This window comes from Urocampus carinirostris, chromosome 14 (genome assembly GCF_059441175.1).
Source record: "Urocampus carinirostris isolate Australia breed hairy pipefish chromosome 14, RoL_Ucar_1.0, whole genome shotgun sequence".
Taxonomy (NCBI): domain Eukaryota; kingdom Metazoa; phylum Chordata; class Actinopteri; order Syngnathiformes; family Syngnathidae; genus Urocampus; species Urocampus carinirostris.
The window spans coordinates 19,409,511-19,432,511 of NC_142362.1; the positions used below are offsets into that span (position 1 = coordinate 19,409,511).

Below are 23,001 nucleotides of genomic sequence, written 5' to 3' on the forward strand. Positions count from 1 at the left end.
GGCGGCGTTTAAAGCAAGCTAGCAAGTAGCAGTCGAAAAACCCAAAAAGACGGCAGCCAAAAAGCAGGAAGAGGAGGCAGAGTCCCCAAAGAGGGGGAGGAGCAAACTTCTTACCTCGGGCACGCCCATTTTGCGACAGGCGTCCAGGAAGTTTTCCACGTTTCGTCGACATTTGGCCATGCTGAGTTTGGGCTAAAAATGAGATATCGCAAATTAGGGCACAGGTATAAAATCAAACCCAAATTTGTGCGTGACGTACCACGGCGGGCGAGGGCACGTGTATGCTCGCCACGGAGCGCGGTCGCACGTGATTGGCCAAATGGCATAGGACCACGCCGTCCATCAATGAGGTACCCAGATCTTCAGGCAGGACTACCCTTAAGCGGCTCTCGATGCTCTGCCGGAAAACAAACCTTGGAGATCTTGGAAACGGGCTTATTTAAAGGCACTGTGGGTATCTTAGCTCCTTCCAGTGGTAAATAAAATTAATTCGGGAAAAAAATCACATTTTACAGACTATGAGGGACACCTAAAAAATGCAAATTGGCCAAAGATTTCTGCGTACAGAAACTGTTCTGCCTTTGAGAAACACTGTTTTTCAAATGTCTTAATATGTTTAACGTGTTCATTGTTTGTTGCTAAATTTCATTTTTGTGGTAAAACCAGACATTGCAAGGTTAATTTATGCTCTGTGAAATGAATAATTTTAATTTGAATGTTTTAGTTCCATGCACCTTATACTGTATTTGAAATACTTCTTTTGGGGGTGCGCCTTCTGGTGTAGAAAATATGGTAAATAAGGTTGATTGGATTAAAAAATATATATATATTTAAAAAAATCAGAATGAAACTTACAACAACAACAAAAATACCCAAATACAATATATACAGCGAAAGCTTGCAGTCGGGCAGGAGCATATATACTATATATATATATATATATATATATATATATATATACTGGACTGTCTCAGAAAATTAGAATATTGTGATAAAGTTCTTTATTTTCTGTAATGCAATTAAAAAAACAAAAATGTCATACATTCTGGATTCATTACACATCAACTGAACTATTTCAAGCCTTTTATTATTTTAATATTGCTGAATTTGGCTTACAGCTTAAGAAAACTCAAAAATCCCATCCCAAAATATTAGAATATCATGAAAAAGTATACAAGTAGGCTATTCAACTAATCACCTGAATCATCTAATTAACTCGAAACACCTTGCGAGGGTTTCCTGAGCCTTAAAAACACTCAGCTTGGTTCAGTAAACTAAATCACTGCTGATCTGACTGCTGTCCAGAGGACCATCATTGATACCCTCCATCAGGAGGGTAAGACACAAAAAGAAATTTCTCAAAGAGCAGGCTGTTCACAGAGTGCAGTTTCAAAACATATCCACAAAAAGTCTGTTGGAAGGGAAAAATGTGGCCGGAAACGCTGCACAACCAAGAGAGATGACCGCAGCCTTAACAAAATTGTGAAGAAGAGCCGCTTCCAGAATTTGAGGGAGCTTCAAAGACAGTGGGCTGAAGCTGGAGTCCAGGTATCAAAAGCCACAGTTCACAGATGTGTCCGGGAAATGGGCTACAATAGCCGTATTCCCATGGTCAAGCCACTTCTGAACTCAAGACAACGGAAGAAGCGTCTGACTTGGGCTATGGAGAAGAAGCACTGGACAGTTGCAGTGTGGTCCAAAGTCCTCTTTTCAGACGAAAGCAAGTTTTGCATTTCATTTGGAAGTCAAGGCGCCAGAGTCTGGAGAAAGGCTGGAGAAGAGCAAAATCCAAGTTGCTTGAAATCCAGTGTGAAGTTCCCACAGTCAGCAATGGTTTGGGGAGCCATGTCAGCTGCTGGTGTTGGTCCACTGTGTTTCATCAAGTCCAGAGTAAATGCAACTGTGTACCAAGAGATTTTAGAGCACGACATGCTTCCATCTGCTGAAAAGCTCTATGGAGATGAGGATTTCATTTTCCAGCATGATCTGGCACCTGCCCACAGTGCCAAAACCACCAGAAAATGGTGCACTGACCATGGCATCACTGTCCTTGATTGGCTTGCTAATTCCCCTGACCTGAACCCCATCGAGAATTTGTGGGGTATAGTTAAGAAGAAGATGAAAGACACCAGACCTACAAATGCAAATGAGCTGAAGGCCGCTATCGAAGCATCCTGGGCATCAATAACACCTCAGCAATGCCACAGGCTGATTGCCTCCATGCCACGCCGGATTGATGCAGTAATCCGTGCAAAAGGATTCCCAACCAAGTACTGAGTGCATCAATGGACATTTTCAAATGTTTGATTTAGTTTTGCTGTTATAAAATTATTTTTTTACTTGGTCTGAGGAAGTATTCTAATATTTTGAAATAGGATTTTTGAGTTTTTTTCAGCTGTAAGCCAAAATCAGCAATATTCAAATAATAAAAGCCTTGAAATAGTTCAGTCGATGTGTAATGAATCCAGAATGTATGACATTTTTGTTTTTTTAATTGCATTACAGAAAATAAAGAACTTTATCACAATATTCTAATTTTCTGAGACAGTCCAGTATATATATCTACACACACAAAATCAGGGTTGGGTAGGGTTACTTTAACTGGATTACTTTTAATTACTTTTCGATTACTCCAATACCAAATATGCTAATAAAAGACAAAAGAAACTAATATGAAAAAATTACTACATTTTGTGCAGGCTTGGGGAGTAACGGAATACATGGAACGGCAAAAATGATGTTGGCAAGCTGTTTGGATTTATTTTCATTTTGTTTCTGTCGCATTTTATGTTAATTTTGCTGGAGATCAAAGCCAGGCGAGAAAGCTTACCATGTGTTGTGAGTCATAATGTTATTCATATTTAGTTTCTTTTGTCTTTTATTAGCATATTTGGTATTGGAGTAATCCAAAAGTAATTGAAAGTAATCCAGTTAAAGTAACCCTACCCAACGATGCACACAATATAGTGTGTATTGTAGTGGAGCTGTTCTATGCTGTGTCCAGCTGTCAGGTGTTGAAATTTAAAATGTGGGCAGGCACATTGTAGGCATGTCTAGGAGTGGGCAGGGCCAGACGCTCACCTGTCGCAGGTGATCCATGAGTTCCATTTCCTCTTTCAGCTGCTCCATCTTCCTCCGCATGGTGAATTGCGGATCCACGCACTCGGCGCTCTTGTGACGCAGGAACACTGAACGCAGCACAAGAACTTGTTTTCACACACAAAAAAAGGTGAGGAGCCCCTTTTTTGGGGGGGGGTCGGTCCAATTGCATGCACCTAGGTTCACAGGACCATACTGGGGGACCTGCTCAGGAAAGCGAATGAGCACGTCGTTTTGTTGGTGTCACTCAAAATGTGCCCTCTAATGGTTTTCTTTACAAAATAAAAGCCTGACCCCATTTTTATTTTTGCAGTTTTAGTCTTTGATCCCACCAACAAGCAATCTGTTTAACTTGCTGCGATATGTGTTGCTAGGCCGGACTCTTCACAAGGTAAGAAACTAGCTCCTTCCTTAATGTTCATCCTTTTTAAGGGACAATGTGTATTTTTTTGACCATCATATGTTGCTGTTGTGCATAGTTTTACTAAAAACAAGTGCTACAAACAAAAGGAAGATGAAAAACTACAGAGACTCAGAGCGAAAAAATAAAAGGGAAAAGGGGGAAAGAAAGATAAAAGGGAAACAAAGAAAAATTGAGAAAGAAAGAGAAAAAGAAGAATAAATTAGAAAACGGAAAAAAAACCGAACAGAAAAGTTAAAGAAAAAGAAACAAGGAAGAAAAACAAGAAAAAAGAAAGTATAGACAAGGAAAGGAAGAAGGAAGAAGTCAAGGAACAAACGGAAAAGAAAGGTAAGGAAGTAAAAAGGGCAAAAAAAGAAAAATTGAGAAAAAGAAGATTAAAAAGAAAAGGAAATAAATAGACTAAAAGAATAGAAAAGAAAAAAATATGAAAAAAAGCAAGGAAAAACTAGAATAATAAGCAAGAAAAGAAGGAAACAAATGAAAAAAATAAGAAAAAGAGTAATGGTAAAGAAAACACAAGAAAAAGAGACAAAAGTAAAAAAGAGTAAAAAAAGACAAATAACTACATATTCCGCCATCTACAAGTATATAAAAGGGCACATTTATTCATACCACTAGAAGGCTTAAAAAATACATTCTGTCCCTTTATTTGTTTCAATCACCAGGGCCCAAACCTTACCTCCGTTGCAACGGCTACGACGAAAACCATCAAAAAGGGGCGGAGCCTGCGAGAAACGGGTAGGGGTAGGAGGAGGCGAGCAGGGCAACGAGGGCGGGGCTACAATCAGAGAAATGGGCGGGGCATGCGGGGCCAAAACGTCATGCGGCGAATCGTAACGTTCAGAAAAGAAATGGGCCGTGGCAAAAATCATGGGCAACGGATGTCAAAATGGGAAGTGGCAACATAGACCAACAGAAAAACAACATAACAAATGTTAGCAACATGTTAGCAGTTAGCCACGTGCTAAGCAAACAAAAGGAAGCGTAACTTGCTTAGCTTTAAGATGCTAAGTGGTTAGCATTTTAGCGGAAGTCTGGAGCTGTAAACTAAAGCTAGCGATTAGAACCGTAAGCCCAATCATACAACTTGCCGAAAATGTTTTGAAAAAGTCATCTAAGCATCCTGTTAGCGGTTAGCCACATGCTTAGAAAATAAAAGCTGAATCATAACTTGCTTTATGATGTTAAGTGGTTAGCATACTAACGGCAGTCTGGAGCTATCAACTAAAACTAGTAATCAGCACTGTTACCTTGGAATTATACCTGGACGGCAATGTTTGAAAACCGTCAACAAAGCTTCATGTTGGCATTTAGCAACACGCTAAACAAAGAAAAGGCAAAGCATAACTCGCTTTATGATGCTAAGTGGTTAGCTAATAGCTGCAGTCTGGAACTGTCAACTGAAGCTAGCAATTAGCACCTTTAGCTCGGATGTGAAAGTTGACAACAATGTTTAAAAGCAGTCAAAAAAGATTCGTGGTAGCAGTTAACGACATGCTAATCCAAAAAAAGGAGGCATAATTTGTTTAGCTTGAGTATTCTAAGTTGTTAGCATATTGGTGGCAGTTTGTGGCTCTCAAGTAAAGCTAGAAATTAGCACCGTTAGCCTGGATGTAAAACTTGACGTCTATGTTTTATAAAAGTCAACAAAGCTCCGCGTTAGCAGTTAACCACGTGCTATGCAAACAAAATGGAGCATCATTTGCTCAGATTTAAGATGCTAAGTGGTTAGCTTATTAGTAGCAGTCTGGAGCTGACAACTAAAGCTAGCAATAGCAACGTTTTCTCAGATAAGAAACATGAAGACAATGTTTAAAATCAGTCAACAGAGCTTCATGTTAACAGTCAGCCACATGCTAAGCAAATAAAAGGCTAAACATAATTTTCTTTATGATGCTAAGTGGTTAGCATATTAGCGGCAGTCTAGAGTTAGCCAAAGCTTGTGATTAGCGTTTCTAGCCCGGATGTACTACTTGAAAATCTTTCAAAACAGGCGACAAAGCTCAAGTTAAGCGAGCTTTGGACTTTACGTGTGACGCTAGCCGTTAGCCTTTAAGTCTGTACTCACCTGAACGAGGTTTCAGTCCAAACGGGGCATTGGTCATCACCGGAAGTCTGCCTTGAGACTGGTCTAGTTGCTACGGCAACAAAAAAAGAAAAAGAGAAAACACAAGCTCAACTTGCATATAAATGGAGAGATGGTGGCCATGGTGTGTTGCACGTTTTTGGAGGATAAAAAAGGGCTGTAGTCAACTTTTTGCCCCAGGTTTCTGCACAATAAGAATTTATAAAAAACAGTGTATCATGCTACCTTTTGATTTGTTTTCACTCTACAGTGAACATTTCAATAATTGAAACTTTTTGATATGACACAACTTTGAAGCCAAGCAACACAGAATCCCTGAAAAATAAACCATACAACAAAATAAGAATTCAAAACATTAAGTGTTATAAAAACTTGAAAAGCGCTATATAAATACAGAACATTTACATTTATTGTTAATCTTTACTGAATACTGGTATTTAGGAAGGAGCTTTGAGGGACTGTTTCGGGTTCTTCTGTCAGTGATTGACGATGCACTCTGCTTTGGAGCCATTAATATCATTAAAATGAGTCAAAATTGGGATCATTTTCTTGCTTTGACTCCTTTTTTTCCATTTCATTTCCTTTCCTTCTTTTTCACCCTCTCTTTTCTCTTTGTGCTTCTGCCGCCCACCCTTCTGCTCAGTTAACTAATTAGCGCAGCAACGAAAACACGCACATTAACCTATTAACCGAAAGCGAGTGAGAGGAAAAAAAAGCGTGCAAGAACAACATGGTGAATGCAATGTTTTATATAAGGAGTTATATATATATATATTTTGTTAACTTCACACACACACGCATATATTATACATATACATATAAAAATACTATTATAAATTTTAAGAACACAAATATGAAACTCTGGTGCAACAAATAAGACCCTGACGCCCCCCCATTGACTTTCAATGGTGTGGGAAACCCTCATAGATATATTTTACTATATGCGTTCATAATTGTAGTTCGGTGTGTGTATACCTTTGGTATGGTGATATCGTCTTCATTGTCCTGCCCACTGCAGAGGAAAGACATTTCGGTCAAAAAGATACAACTAAATATATAAATGTATTTTGGGGAAAATAATATTTTTCACTTTTCAGCTAAAATAAATGAAGAAAAAAAAGAAAATGAGGTTCCTTTCTGTCTTCCTTTGATCTTTCTCCCTTGCTTTCTTCCTTCTCTCTTCCTTTTGTCCTATCTTTCCAATTCTCTTCCCATCTTTTTTCTCTCTTCCACCCGTTCTGTGATTCTTTAGTTCTCTCTTGCTTTTTCTCCCTTCTATTCTGCAGCCCTTTGAGACACCTTTTGATTAAGGGGTATACAAATAAACATGACTTGACTTAACTCCTCATCTTGATCTTCCACCTTAAAACTGAGCTGAGCTTGACGCAATGTCTCCACCTTGTGCTTGTTTTTGGAGTCAAGCGGGCAGACTTACTTGAAGGCGGTGTCCACGGGATACAAACGCACGCCGCACAAGTGCCCTTGCTCCAAGTTGACCCTAAATGCACACACCCACAACGGAATTAGCTTGAGAGAAGAAACGAGAGACAAGAGTGGGCTTGCCTTTTCTCGCCTCTTTCGAGTACAACAGTAGATGGTGTTGTTGCTCGGTTGAAACACTACATTCCACTTACAATGTGAGCTGCACGTGTATTTTTTAGAGAATTATAACCAATTTTTCACTGCCATGTGCAAAAAAGATCTCTGATTCATTTTGTTTCTCCTTTTGGTAATTCCTCTCCCAAAGATTGAGCAACTATATCTGCCAAATTCATGTTAATTAAGGAAATGCGTCTTTTTAACACAACAGTGACGATTGACAAACATTTGTTAAAATCAGTCAGTCCAACAGTCAGTCTGTTGTTCATTTATTCATTTATGACCGCAAACCACAGATTCTGACAGCAGGTGTTCAGTGTTCATTTTACCTGTGAAAAGTGATGGGTCCCGGGGACTCGCATGCTCAAAAATCTATGGGTCCCAACAGAGATCTATGGGTCCCCAAAATTTAGTGTTATCGGGGTTGAAATTGAAAATCGGCGACAAATATATAATATAAATCCATATTTTCATTCAGTTTTAATCATCACAGTTAATTGGTAATACAAAGCAGTTATCACTTCTGATTTTTCAGTTCATATATTCTTTGTGGTTTGCTGTCCCGCCACAGTTGTATTGCCTTCTGAAGATCCAATCCATTATCATCCTCCTCATAGCGTCACCGGGAATATAATTTAGTCCATTTTGGCAGAAAAGTCCTTTTCTTGCTAGGAGTATTCTTTTGTTTATGTTCTTTTGTCGAATCGTTCACTTCAACACACGTGTTTTCCTTGCCTCCGCGATCTTCCGAATAATTTCTCCGCAGTTTTTTCAAGCCGGAATTATTGCCGTTATTATCACTTTCTGCATTATGTTTCGACTTATTACTGACACTGAAGAAATGACCAATTTTGTGTTGATTTTCACCTTCCCTCGATGACGTCATCTCGAAGCAACGAGATCTCGTTTGCCAAGATCGGCGTGCAGACGAAAACTCGAATCGCGAGACCAAAACAACAATTGCGCGATCTGCCTGACCAAAAGTTTGGAGTGCGGTAAATCTTTGTTTAAAAAAAATTAATCGGGTAATAATGACAATTTTGTGTCAAAAACGTTGATTTGAGACTATGCGTCCCCAGCAAAAATGATGCGTCTAGGACGCAGGGATGCGGGCAAACGAGAACACTGGGTGTTAGATATGCACAGATGGCTTCATTTTAGTTTATCATCTTAACATTATTGGATTCTCAGCCAGGAAAGTAAATGCTAATTTTTGGTAATCCCTGTGAGCCTTGGAACCCATAGCCAATAAACACAGTCCAAAAAATACATTATCGTCTCTCTTTACAAAGCACACAAGATTCTCAACTGAACGAAAAAAAAAAAAGAAAGGCATTGCAGGAGGGAGTTCAGCCAATAGCATATCAGCATCATCCTTAATTTTTAATAAGAGTCGATGGGCTACACAGTGTTTCCCACAAAATTCGGTGAAAATGTGCACCTTGACTAGCTTCTTCAAAAGCTTTTTTTCTGGTTGCCAAGGGTTGAAAAATTTGTAACTCTGGGAAAACACGACGCTAGTCAATGTCACATTTTACCCAGCAGTCTCATTACAGTGCAGTGTAGGCGGGAAAAAAACAGCGCAACAACCAATGACAATGTTCAAATTATTACGGGGGGTGGGGCTGACTGACAAACAGAAACCGTGGTGTTTGTGATTATTTATAGAAAGATAAACATTATTTTGATCAACTTCGCATGCATATATATACATTAATCCCTTGTTTTTGTAGGGGTTGCGTTTGAATATCAGTTTAGATATCTGTAGCATAGTAAAAAAGAACACATATTGAACTACAAATCAAAACACAGAATTGAAGCTGAATGAATGTTTTTATCGTCACTATACAATAGTATAACAATATTAGAGGGCTTCTGCTTCCAGTGTAAGCAAGCGATGTAGAGAAGCGGGCTAGCTGCATTCTAGAATCGGAGATCCGCTAAATAATAGCTGTTGCTGTGCTTTGCATTTTGTTTTGGTGGCCACTTGTGTGTCCGCCCGGCTGTTTGACTGACAGAATACACTAGCCTATCACAATAACACACACACACACACACACACACACAACTCTCCGCCACCTTTCCCAGTGATAGCATTTGCTGTGTGGTTTCCTCTGCAGAACACAATGCATGATACTTTGATATCAATGTCAATACAGACGATTCAATATTATTCAAAATCCAGGAACTATCAAAACTTCGAAAAGTAAACCGTGATACAGAAAGTGATAACTGTACAGAGACCCCTCACTACTGCTTCGGTTATTGCTGGTTCACTCCTTTGCGGATTTTGAATTAAATTGTCTTTCTATTCTCTATTCTATTCTATTCTTTGTTGTCATTGATATAAAACGTAATGTGCATTGTGTTTCTAATAGAAAGCAGACAGGGGGGGTAGATTAGGTAGAGTGCTCTGTGTTGGATGGGTGTGACTGTATGCGCAACTGTGATAGGCTGCTATATGCTCTCAGTCAAACAGCAGGCAGACGCTAGAGTGGCTACCTTCCAAAACAAACTGCAGCATAGCAACAGATTTTAGCAGCTTCTTACATTGACAAGAAATTCATCAATTAAATTGGACTCCGAAGGAAAGTCAGGAGAGCGCAAAGAAATAGTGATCACCATGGGTGCTCCGTGAATTGTTAGTGGGTTCGAGAAACGACTTACTGGACTGTCTCAGAAAATTAGAATATTGTGATAAAGTTCTTTATTTTCTGTAATGCAATTAAAAAAACAAAAATGTCATACATTCTGGATTCATTACACATCAACTGAACTATTTCAAGCCTTTTATTATTTGAATATTGCTGATTTTGGCTTACAGCTGAAAAAAACTCAAAAATCCTATCTCAAAATATTAGAATACTTCCTCAGACCAAGTAAAAAAAATAATTTTATCACAGCAAAACTAAATCAAACATTTGAAAATGTCCATTGATGCACTCAGTACTTGGTTGGGAATCCTTTTGCACGGATTACTGCATCAATCCGGCGTGGCATGGAGGCAATCAGCCTGTGGCATTGCTGAGGTGTTATTGATGCCCAGGATGCTTCGATAATAATAATAATAATAATAATTTCCTTTGTATTGTCATTCTTTGTAACAATGTACACAGAACGAAATGTCGATACACCTGACCCGTTGTAGCAAGCCGATGCAGCCGCAGCCAACAGAGGGCGCCGCCATTTTACCAATTAGGTATGACTCGGCCGAGGCGCGAACCAGCGACCTACCAGTAGCGGCCTTCAGCTCATTTGCATTTGTAGGTCTGGTGTCTTTCATCTTCTTCTTAACTATACCCCACAAATTCTCGATGGGGTTCAGGTCAGGGGAATTAGCAGGCCAATCAAGGACAGTGATGCCATGGTCAGTGCACCAGTTACTGGTGGTTTTGGCAATGTGGGCAGGTGCCAGATCATGCTGGAAAATGAAATCCTCATTTCCATAGAGCTTTTCAGCAGATGGAAGCATGTAGTGCTCTAAAATCTCTTGGTACACAGTTGGATTTACTCTGGACTTGATGAAACACAGTGGACCAACACCAGCAGCTGACATGGCTCCCCAAACCATTGCTGACTGTGGGAACTTCACACTGGATTTCAAGCAACTTAGATTTTGCTCCTCTCCAGCCTTTCTCCAGACTCTGGCGCCTTGACTTCCAAATGAAATTCAAAACTTGCTTTCGTCTGAAAAGAGGACTTTGGACCCCTCTGCAACTGTCCAGTGCTTCTTCTCCATAGCCTAAGTCAGACGCTTCTTCCGTTGTCTTGAGTTCAGAAGTGGCTTGACCATGGGAATACGGCTATTGTAGCCCATTTCCCGGACACGTCTGTGAACTGTGGCTTTTGATACCTGGACTCCAGCTTCAGCCCACTGTCTTTGAAGCGCCCTCAAATTCTGGAAGCGGCTCTTCTTCACAATTTTGTTAAGGCTGCGGTCATCTCTCTTGGTTGTGCAGCGTTTCCGGCCACATTTTTCCCTTCCAACAGACTTTTTGTGGATATGCTTTGAAACTGCACTCTGTGAACAGCCTTCTCTTTGAGAAATTTCTTTTTGTGTCTTACCCTCCTGATGGAGGGTATCAATGATGGTCCTCTGGACAGCAGTCAGATCAGCAGTGATTTAGTTTACTGAACCAAGCTGAGTGTTTTTAAGGCTCAGGAAACCCTCGCAAGGTGTTTCGAGTTAATTAGATGATTCAGGTGATTAGTTGAATAGCCTACTTGTATACTTTTTCATGATATTCTAATATTTTGAGTTTTCTTAAGCTGTAAGCCAAATTCAGCAATATTAAAATAATAAAAGGCTTGAAATAGTTCAGTTGATGTGTAATGAATCCAGAATGTATGACATTTTTGTTTTTTTAATTGCATTACAGAAAATAAATAACTTTATCACAATATTCTAATTTTCTGAGACAGTCCAGTAGGTGGCATCGGAGAGAAGCTGCTCTCTACTACAGCTAAGCTGCATAGCAACCCTCACAAGCTAACCCTGTGGAGTCAGCAATGCCAGATCCCTTAACCGTGAAACAGATGACCTGGAGCTACAACTTGTGGGAAACCGCTACATTCGGGACTCTCGATGTTGGCGCGCAACTAGCCAGCCGCTCAGTGCAGCACTCACACATGCAGGGGGGCTTCAACGTCCATGAAGGTGCAGCGTGGGTCCAAGTGTTCAGATTTACATTCATTAATTCAACTGCGATTATGTGTTGTGTGTTGTTATTTTGTTAAAGTTGTCGATAATGACGTTATCTCGAGGCAAGTTTGCCCATTGGGGTCTTTTATGAAGGAATTTTGTAATAATACAAGTTTATGAGACTCTGGTGGCCCCCCATCATCTTCCTATGGTATGGAAAGAGTGTAATATACAATAGCAATTTCCCTACCTGCGCTCCGCTGTCCAATCCTCGTCCTCGTCGATTCTGAGTGGCTCGTCCTGAACAAACAATAGCACATCACGTCAGCAAGGCCTCAAAAACAGAAAAGTGTCTCACGGAATAAGTTGAAGTGTTGCAGACTCACCTGGCCATCTAGGCAGGTCGGTCCTTCCCTGGGCGTTTGGGCGGGGCTCTCCTCGCTGAGCCTGGGTGCCTCCGAGCCGGCGTCTGCGCAGTCAATATTGGAAGAGTGGCATTAAGGCTGCAACTAACGATCATTTTAATAACCGATGACTCGGTCCATTATTACTTCCATCCGTCCATCCATTAACTGGACCGCTTATCCTCAGTAGGGTCGCGGGGATGCTGGAGCCCATCCCAGCTATCTTCAGGCAGTGGGCAGGGGACACCCTGAACTGGTTGCTAGCCAGTCGCAGGGCACATAGAGACAGACAACTCACTCACTCATTCACACCTAGGGACAATGTCAACCGGTCGGTTAACCTGACATGCATGTCTTTGAAATGTGGGAGGAAACCGAAGTGCCCGGAAGAAACCCACCCAGGCACGGGGAGAACACGCAAACTCCACACAGGAGGTATGATCTCATGACGTCAGAACTGTGCCGCACACGTGCTAACCACTGCTCCCCCGTGCTGCCCCATTATCATTTAAATCAACGAATGTGATTTAATTTCAAAACACATTTTTAATTCTAAGTTTGGCGCCATCAGCAACAGACTATTCTAAAGGTTGAAAAATAAAAAATCCAAGTGTTTAACAATAGACAACAATACATACAAATGTAAGCTACAAGCCTGTAAATATGTAAGGTACTGGTCCCCTAGACGGCATCTGCTTTTGTACCGGTGAGAGAGCTGATGTGCTCGCTGGAGTCGTCCTTGGCGATGGCGTCCTCCTCGGTGATGTTGCTCATGGGCAAGTTGAGACTCAAGCTGTCTTCGTCCGACGGCTGACCCGCAAAAAAAAGAGTGCTTAGACGCCGAATTTATGGCCGCCATTTTGAAAAAGACGGACGCACCTCATTGGCCGACAGCCTCTTGTCGCCGATGTCGCTGCCCACGCCTGAGTCGCTGTCTTGCTTTCTAGACGCGTCCGTCTCGTCGCCGCTGGAGAAAAGGCACACAACTCCTCATTCTTTCTCTCCTTCTCTTTTTTTTCTTCTCTTTCTCTCTTCATGCTCACTCTCTTTCTCTCCTGGCGCTCTTTCTCTTATCTTCTCTCTCTCTCTCTCCCTCTTCTAGCTCTCCTTCTCTAATGCTCTTTCTCTTTCCCTCTCATTCTCTTCATCTCTCTCTCCTTTATCATTCTTTGTTATTGCTGGCTTTCTCTCTCTCTCCTTCTGTTCTTTCTCTTTATTTCTCCCTCATTCTCTCCATCTCTCTACTCTCTCTATTTACCATCCTCTTCTCTCCATCTTGCTTTTTCTCTCCCATTGCTCGCTTTCTCTTTGCATTTCTTTCTCTCACCGTTGCTTCTTTCATTCTCTTCATCCCTCCTCCCTCTCTTTCTATCATTTTGCTCTCTTTTTTCTTACTTGCTGTCTCTCCTCGTGCTCTCTTTCTCTCTCCTTCTCTGTCTCTCTAATTTTCTTCACATTTTCTCTTTCTCTGTCCACATATTGCTCTCGGTCTTGTCTTGCTTGTTCTCTCTTTGTTGTGCTCTGTTTTTCTCTTTCCATCTCTTTTGTCCTTTCTCTCATTTTCTTCATCCTCTCCTTTTTCTATCATCTTTCTCCTTGTTCCCTCTACTTTCTTATTCTCTTAATCTCTCTCCTTATGTCCCACCTCTCTCCTCTTGTTCTCTATTCGTCTTTCCTTGTTTCTCTATTTTTCTTCATTCCTCTCTCCTCTCCCCGGATGATCATTCTGTCTTTCTTATCTTGCTTGCATTCTTTCCTTCTCTTTCTCTCTCATTCTTTTCAGCAATCTCTCCTTATCTTGCTCTTTTTATTCTTACTTACCCATTCTCTCGCTCCCTTTGTTCACTCTCTTTTTCGTTCCTCATTCTCTTCATCTCTCTCTCTCTCTCTCTTTCTCCTCTATTGTCTTTCTTTCTCCTATTTTGCTTCTCTCTCTGCCCGTTCCTCCCTCTTTTTCTCCTTCGATTGGTTTCTATCCTGTCTCCCCTATCTTGTGCTATTTCTTCTTCACCCTTTCTCTAAACTTTCTATCCACTTCCTTTCTCCACACGCTCTCTTTGTAAGCACCTTCTCCTGCCCTCACTATCTTTCCTCTAGCTTGCTCTTTTTCTCCTTCTCACTCTCTTTTTTCTTTTGCTATGTCCTCTTGCTGTCTCCGGGCCCAGATTCTTTTTTCCCAATCTGCCATTATACAAATCAAGTGCTCATTTTTTGTAGGTCAGGCTAAGGTCCTATTTTTGGCTTCAAGATAATAAGCAATGGATTGTATTCTCTGCCTCCTGGAACTCGTTAGCTTAGCGTTAGCATAGTGTTATCGACTCACCGCATCAGGCCGAGGCGCTCGACCACAGGCAAGTAGAGGGCGTCGCCTATCTTGTCGCTCCGACATGCTTCCATGTTGAGGTACTTGAAAATATGCACTTTGCCTTTCAGGCAGATCTGAAAAAAAATGGGAAAAGACGGTAAAAGTGAAGCACAGAGGTGGGCAGGGGCGCTAACTGCAGTTTACCCTACCTGCGCCGGGGGGCTTTGTAGTGGATTGTTTTCCAGACGAAGCGATTCCAATTGGGACATTTTCCGGTAGCACAGCGGGATGGTGGACACTTTGTTGCTAGAAAAGTCCAACTTGACCAGCGGGAGCTCGGCCAGGTCTAAACCAATAGTGCAACGTTAGCCTCCTGTTGCTAGGCTAAATTACAGAAATCTCTACGTCCAGTCAGAAATGCAAACTTTAATAGTCAGAAAAAAAGGAGTTTTTCGGTACAACATCTCGATCATATATTAGCACGCTGTCCATTAGCATCATTGCATTTGATTATATACTATTGGAAAAATGGCTAACATTTAATATTGGCATGTTAGCAGTCCAGAAAACAAACAATTGAATTGAAAAAATATCAAACCTGAGCATGTTTTCACACTGTCAGTTTGCATTTGATTAAATCCCAATACAAAAAATGCTAATGTTAAATTTTAATACATTAGCATTCCAGAAATGTTCATTTGAATTGCGAAACTGCCAAATTCAAGAGGAATACCCCTTAGTGTTTTTCGTAAACAGGCTGCTATTTGGGAGCATAGCAACTACCGCATTGTGAGCACACTACCTGTTAGCATCTTAAGTTTGAATTATATGCCATTAGAAAAAGTTGCTAACAATCAATTTTAGCATGTTAGCAGTCCAAATATCATCAATGGAATTGCAAAAATGTCAAACCTGAGCATATGTTAGCACACTAACTGTTAGCATGATAGCATTTGATGAAATCCTATTTTGAAAAGTTCAATTTTAACACGTTAGCATTCCAGACCTTTTCGATAGCGATCTGTTAGCCTGCCATCTCTTAGCATAGTCATTGTGCCTTATCTAGCTTGATTAGCACTTTTCTAGTTGCCAGTCTTCTTTAGCTTCTCTCCACTTAAGCCTGATGAGTATCTCGTATAAAGCCGTGTTTTCGATTGCCATTTGTTAGTATACCATCCGTCAGCATAGTCAGCTTAGCATTAGCATACCGTTATCGACTCACCGCGTCAGGCCGAGGCGCTCAACCACAGGCTGGTAAAGGGCGGCTAAACAAGGGTTAGCATTTTGCAACCTGTCAGTCAGCTTTAGCTCTTGTCTTCTAGAGCAGGGGCCAAACTAGTATTTTAAAGAGAAATTAAGAAGGAAAGCGAGATAAAAACAGAGAGATCAAGGAAGAAAGAGAGAGGGAGAGAAAAAGGGAGCAAAAGAAAAATGGAGAGAACACAATCAAGCACAATAGCGGGATAAAGGGGAAAGAGAGAGAAATGTAAATAAATCAAAAAGAGAGAAAGAAAGATGGAAAAATAAAGACAAAAAGAAATAAAGAGGGAAAGAAAGTGAGACATAGAGACAAAAGGAGAAAGAAAAATAATAAGGGAAAAGGAGAGATAAAAGGAGACAGAGAAAAGGCGAGCGTGAGAAAGAGAAAAAGGAGAGCAAAAGAATAAGGGGAGAGAAGGAGAGATAGAACATGAGAAAGAAAGAGAAAAGCAAGAGAGAAAAGAAGAGTGAAAAAGACAGAGAGAAAGTGATCAAAAGAAAGAGAGAAAGAGCGTGACAAAGAGGAAAAAAGAGCAATGAGAGCGAAAGAAAAGAGAGTGAAAAAAAAGGGAGCGAAGACGAGGGAGCAAGAGAAATACAGCCCCAGTTGCTTTGCGACATTAAGTAGACGTATTTAAAACTGCGGCTAATTTTTTTCTCATTCTTATTTAGGCAATGTCTCGCGGGACAGATTAAAACCCTCAACGTGCCCGATTATGCCCGCGGGCCGCATGATTGACACATGTGCACTGGAGCCCGAGGAATATCTTGTCCATTGCTGTGTTGTTAGCAGCGAATTTATTAGCCTGCCATCTGTTAACATGGTCAGCATGCTCTGTCTAGCTCGATTAGCCTGTTGGCATTCTGCTAGTTGTCATTTGGCTCCACCAAAACCTGAGGAGTGTCTCGCCTAATGCTGTATTCCCTAAAGAAATTGGCTAGCATGCTATCTGTTAGCATCGTGGTCGTAAGGGAGGACCAACCTTCAGGAAGGACGCAGAGCAGATTCCGCCGTACGTTGAGTTCCCGTAGCGCCCGTAATCGTCCGATGTGTCGCGGCAGGGTGGTGAGTTCGTTACAGCTGATGTCCTGCAGGGGGAAACAAAGTTCATATCGCGGTATTACGGCTCGGTTGTGATGTGGGTGTGGCCACGGCTCACCAGCTCCATCAGGCGCCGCAGGTGTCCGAGGTTCTCGGGCAGGCTAACCAGTTTGTTGTTGCTCGCGTTGAGGACGCGGAGCGGTAGCGTGCAAATGCAGGCAGGTAGCGCGCTCAGCTGGTTGCGGCTGATGCAGAACAAAACAGACGAAATCTAAAACCTGGTCCAGGGAACAGACGCCCCTAATCGGTTCTGGTCCCGGACCGACCTGAGGTTGAGCGAAGTGAGCGAGTGTAGGCCGATGACGGCGTCCGGGATGCTGCGGATGCAGTTGTGGTACAAGTTGAGGCTCTCCAAGGCCACCAGGTGGCACACTTCCGACGGCACTTCCGATAAGCGGTTCCTGGACAGGTCTGAACCACAAAGAACAAAAAAAAAATACGATTCAATCAAAACATTTAGCTGTGAGCTCCCAAAAGGTTTATCTAAACTACAGTATAAATCCAGATTTGTATCTGTGTGTTTGTATGTGACTTATAGGCTCGCAAACAGCTTAACAAGATGAGGTAAAAATGTACACAGTTGTAGTTAAGACCTCCCCGAGTGTCTTTAGCAAGGTTTGGTGTCAATGCACCCCAATAAACGCCAACAAAATAAATAATAAACATCTGCTTTGGTGTGATCTGCTTTTGTGTGGTCTCTAACGCCATCTGGTGGCAATTTGAACATCAACCAATCCAAGCAGCCCTATCCTATCTTCTATTAGTAAATAATTGAAAAGAGTTGAATATATTAATTTTTAATGTCGTTGGTAATAACAAAGTGTACATTGTTTCCAATAGGGGTCTTAAACTCATTTCAGCTAGTGTCGTAAAAAAACCTTCTCACAGGGCCAGACTAGTAGATGAATGGCATAAAAAGTGTGCCTTAGCTGGAGGGCTGAGGGTCTTTTCGGAGGCTCTCTCTTAAATTATGATTAAAGGATATAAGATTTGATTAGAATCAATTACTGAGGGTTGTTTTTTCCTCTATTTTGTTTTCCCTTCACTAAGATTGAATCCCTTGTAGTGTTTAAAAAAAACAAAATAACAATCAAATGAATTTCCACTACAGTTTATTTAACCCAGGGAAACTTATGTAGACTGAAAAGTGACAAGCTTCCTTAAAAAAAAGCAAAATAAAAAACTGCATTAATTTCCACAACAGTTCATTTAACTTGGGGAAACTCATGCAGACTGAAATGTGACTAAATGTTTGTATTCTTTTTAGCATTCGTTTTTGGTTGCACTGCACAACACAGCGATATCTAGTGGTCAGATATTACACAACGTCTTTTAAGAATGAAGACAGCATTGGTGCTGGATTTAAAGAGGGATCCACTACAGTTGCCCCCAGAATACAGCAACCCCACCTTATGACATTTTCATGTTACAGTGTGGAATAAGATGGGGGGGTTTTCCAGCCTTTCTTTATGCTACACTGTCCCTTTAAGGGACCTGTAGCATCTGTGGGAAGGCCAAAGGACAAAGAGGTGGTGGCTGGAAAGGGTGAATGAGGAGTCCACAATAATGTTGTCCAATGGCAATGTCCTCCAGAATAGGCAGAAAGAGCCCACTGTTTTCTTGGCTGTCTTGGTGACCTTTTGTCAGGTTCTCCTGTCTGCTGCCATGTAGTTTGTTTTCTGGATCACTCTCAACATTGATGGTGCAAAGTGCTACTTTTGTCTGGATGAAGCTCCTTTAGACCCCTGAACATCTCTCTTTACACCTACACTTTTTTGAGCATTGAAAACGGCAAATCCGCACTTGAACTCATGAGCTGGGTGGAAACACTGCACAATTTGTTTGAGAGGCAGCTGCATCCTGAGGAAAGCAGCAAGACTCCTCCCTGGAATAACAGAATCCGGCTAAAGTGCAACAACAACATGCCACTGATGGCAGTTCCATACCTGACTTCTTAAATACCAAGTGCTGTTTAACCATCTTATGTGGGTTCAATGACTAGGGATGACACGAGAGGATTTCTTCTTCCGAGGGGGTGTGACAGAAAATAAGTCATTCATCTGACAGGGCTGGTTTTCATGCAATCAGAACGTTAGGTAGACGACAGCCCGTGGATGCCATCTTTGGATCACAAACAATTCTCCCCTCCCAAATTTGAAGTCGGTTCTTCTTTTCTGTAGCCGTAAAATCGACACTAAACTGCGCGAAAGATATGAGTCAGTTACAGTAGAAGGCAGAAAGGTGCTACGTGGAGTCGAAAAAGCCAGGAAAAGGGAAAAAAATAATGGTAAAAGTAGGACTGTTAGCATACATTTTTGCACTCGTCTGTGTGTTGTGTTTTTGCATAATTTAGAAGTTAACTGCCTTTATCTGATAGCTAGCTCCTCTCACTCAAATAAGATCGTAGTGATGGTAATTACGTACAATTTTCGAGAAGCGGCTCTCTAAGCTCAGCTTACTGAAAAGAGCCAGCTCTTGCAGCTCCCAAAAGCCTCTTCGGGTTGTTTTTGTTGCTTTTATCCATATATTAAAAATATTATGTAAATATTCCACAACATTACTTATATGGGACAAGCAAAGCTAAAAAATGATAAAGATAACAATGAAAAAAGAAACAACAGAAGAAAAAATGAATAAAGGCAAAAAGAGAGACCCAAAAAGAAACGATAATAAAAGGAAGAAAAATAAGTAAAAGGCTAGAAGAATCAAAAGAATACAAGGAAAATGTGAAAAAGTAAGGAAAAGCAGGAAAAAATAAGAAAAAAAGGGAAAAATGCTAGAAAAAAGAAAGGTCCTCTGACAATATAACCTCCTCACAGATGCCTACCATGTCATTGGGCTGGCATAGAAGTTCCTGTTGAGCCTTTCCTGTACTCAGCTCTGCACACATACAACCTTCGCTGCTTTAAAATGTGTGAAAACTAGGCTAAGAAACTCACTGTCTCAAGAACCTTGTGAGGCTTTCATTCTGATATACACTGAAAAGGAAATTCCTATGTCTAGACAATGACATTGTCACCAACAGAGTGGATGAGACCGGTGCTTTGCACAGGAGGATTTCGATGTTTTAATATCTGACTTTAAATGTGTGTAGTGGAGCTACTTCAGAAGATTTCTAAGAATTTAGTGTAGAGCCTAACAATCTGTTGGGAAGGGAAAAGCAATTTAGATTTCAAATTACTGATACTGTATATAGGTAAATATTTTGTCATCTATATCAGAATCTTTATATGATTTTCCTTCAAATTAAAACGGAAACGTGTTTTCTGTTAACTTATCAACCCATACCTGACCGTCAGAGCTAACAAATCTCAATCCATTTCAATGTCTAGTTGGTACGGGGCTGAGGACTCCAGCATAGATGGCCAATATTTTGCATCCACCCTTACAAAGTTAGCGTCTTTGGACACCTTGATGCCATGAATATAACTTTGCATATAATAATTGAGACCCCTTTTCTACTGACTTTTGAGATATATTTGCATAATTCCGGAAGAAATGATACGGCTATTCTATCAGGAATATTGACTCGACTCGCTCACTGTTATTGTTTTGGCCACCCTATTTGCTCCGCTTGTGTTATTTGGATACCCTAACTATGGTGGGCGTGGCTTAGCACTCGCTGTCAAATGTATGAATTAAGAAGCATTGCCTCGATCTAACCCAAACAAAGTCTTACTCAAATCTAAAACCAAGATCATTGTAAATTCATTTATTATTCATTTACTACAGTATTAGAATTAGAATTGTCTTCCTTATATAGGGTTCCAACAGTTGAGTCAAATGTTTTCTTTACTTCAAAGAGTTATCACGGGCAGCACGGCGGCGCAGTGGTTAGCGCTTGTGCGGCACAGTTCATGTCATGAGAACCTGTCGTGGGTTCAAATCCAGCTCCAGACTTCCTGTGCGGAGTTTGTATGTTCTCCCCGTGCTTGCGTGGGTTTCCTCCGGGCACTCCGGTTTCCTCCCACGTCCCAAAAACATGCATTTCAGGTGAATTGGCCGGTCCAAATTGTCCCTAGGTGTGAATGAGCGAATGAGTTGTCTGTCCCTGTGTGCCCTGCGATTGGCTGGCAACCAGTTCAGGGTGTCCCCTGCCCACTGCCCGGAGATGGCTGGGATGGGCTCCAGCCCCCCCGCGACCCTAATGAGGATAAGCGGTACGGCTGATGAGATGAGATGAGTTATCACCTTGTGAACCACTCAACCATTCGCCTGAGAAGATAAGCTGCTGCATCGTCATGTTTATTTTTCACTGTTCTGTTTGATGTTTTACGATTCTGTTTGATGTTTTATTGTGTCCTCTGGCTATGTTAAACTCCCTCCGTCCTTCATCGACCCTGTGACTCAACTCTCTGCAATAGAATAGAGCTGTTGCAGTTCTGATTAGATGTGAATCAGGCTTTGACTGTGAAGCTCCTCATGATCTCCTCATGAGAAAAAAAATTGTGTCGCTTGTCTTTCTTATTTTGTGTTTTATTCAGAGATTTAAGGTAAAAGAGCTAATAAATACTAAAAAAGGGGTCTACATACATAAGGACAAACATGTCCTTATACGGAAAAATGGTCATCACAGTGATGATAAAAATCATGAAAATGACCCCAAAAAGTCTAAAACACGGGTACGCACACATATCAAAGACATATTCACTAACAATTCACACAGGTACACTCACTTTCATAACACAAACACAAAAGAACTCTCTCACACACGCTAACGCCTCGGGCCTTATTTTTAGTAGGTGCAGCACATGAGCACCAAGCGATGTCGTCAACATCAAAGACACAACGTTGTCCTGTGACAACCGTGATCCGAAAGTGCAAAATGGAGTAGGACGCTACGCTAACGACACGAGCGTCGGTAAAAGTGTGTGTCAGCAGCAGCGGTTAGAGTGCGCGTGGGCCGACAACTGCATTTTTGCTCTCAGTCCAATTTCTAAACATAGCCCAGTGCCACAAAGCACAAATGGAGCTGCTTGTGTATCTTTGATGGACTGACTATACAGGGCTTAAATATTTTATTTCCTAACTACTGGAATTCAAATACATTCCAGGTTGAAGATTTCAAGGGGTTTTGGATGAAAACGCATGTTCATCAGACTGTCACAGACCAGAAACGGACACAGGACCCAATAGTGCTCGTTTTCTCAGTTTTTATCAATAAAGAGGGAGAGCTTCCACAATCCGATGGCTGACGGACAAGACAAGCGGGCGATGCGGAAGTGGCACTTCCGTGTCTGGCGAGGAGGATAGGCGGCAATTGCAAGTCGTTGGCCAGGAATGGAAAGCAAAGGCGGTGTCGAGTTCAAAAACGAGGTCGGTAGCAGGAGGTAGGCAGGTAACGGGGCAAAACAGGTCAGGTAACAGGCAGGCAGAACGTGGCGAAGTCAGGTCGGGAAATAGGTTGGCAACAAAGACCAGGCAGAAAAAAGCAGGGCATGGACAGAGTTGGACGAAAAGGGTTACTGAGCTGGTGGCAACAGTTCGCATATCGATCTGACGGCTCTTGGAAGCCGGGGGTTTAAAAACAGAAACAGCCAATCAGATGTCCGGGCTGTTGGCGCCAATTAAGCCGTAGCAGCTGCGCTCAATCGGCAATCATGACACAGACGTTGTGTTGTGTGTTGTTTTTGTTCACGCCTGCACTCAATGTCACTTGTACTCCATATTGATTTGGCATAGGAATGGAAAATATTGATTTGTGATGATTAAAATACAAGTCACAAATAGAGATTTTTCTATGAGTGGTAGCTCCAAATCGTCCCTTACATAGGTAATGGATTTGGCCTTGCTGACTATCCACGTTTGGCAGTGGTGGCTTAAGAGTTGCTAGCGTAGCCGTTTGCTTTCCCCTCCGGCGCCGCCTTAGTCAATTCCCGGATGCGATAACAATCCACAGAGCACTCTCTGGTGATCAGCTTTTCTTTGCTCACTTTTGACTTTCTTCAGAGTCCGATTTAATTGATCAATTCCTTTAAAACTTAACGAGCCGCTAAAGTTACGAGCTGTCGCGTTGGTTTTGGTGACCATTTGTACGCTTGGCTGTTCGACTGAGCGCTTACACCAGCCTCTTAATGTCG

At 41.6% G+C, this 23,001-nt stretch overlaps 1 protein-coding gene across 4 annotated transcripts in view; it reads right to left on the bottom strand.

Moving 5' to 3' along the window:
* The window catches only part of lrch1 (leucine-rich repeats and calponin homology (CH) domain containing 1), a 42,624-nt gene that overhangs the window by 7,079 nt on the left and 12,544 nt on the right, over window positions 1–23,001 (bottom strand). For 2 of the 4 annotated variants that reach the window (XM_088352629.1, XM_088352627.1), the window contains exons 2-17: window positions 17,188–17,332; window positions 16,980–17,106; window positions 16,803–16,908; window positions 14,769–14,905; window positions 14,578–14,693; window positions 13,134–13,221; window positions 12,959–13,064; window positions 12,237–12,319; window positions 12,101–12,150; window positions 7,045–7,107; window positions 6,585–6,621; window positions 5,592–5,661; window positions 4,203–4,301; window positions 3,082–3,188; window positions 260–397; window positions 115–192 (exon numbers count right to left, since the gene is read on the bottom strand). In XM_088352629.1, the coding sequence (XP_088208755.1) occupies window positions 115–192; window positions 260–397; window positions 3,082–3,188; window positions 4,203–4,301; window positions 5,592–5,661; window positions 6,585–6,621; window positions 7,045–7,107; window positions 12,101–12,150; window positions 12,237–12,319; window positions 12,959–13,064; window positions 13,134–13,221; window positions 14,578–14,693; window positions 14,769–14,905; window positions 16,803–16,908; window positions 16,980–17,106; window positions 17,188–17,332 (1,550 nt within the window). The remainder of the gene's footprint in view (window positions 1–114; window positions 193–259; window positions 398–3,081; window positions 3,189–4,202; window positions 4,302–5,591; window positions 5,662–6,584; window positions 6,622–7,044; window positions 7,108–12,100; window positions 12,151–12,236; window positions 12,320–12,958; window positions 13,065–13,133; window positions 13,222–14,577; window positions 14,694–14,768; window positions 14,906–16,802; window positions 16,909–16,979; window positions 17,107–17,187; window positions 17,333–23,001) is intronic. The other 2 variants (XM_088352630.1, XM_088352628.1) reach the window with 1 other exon arrangement.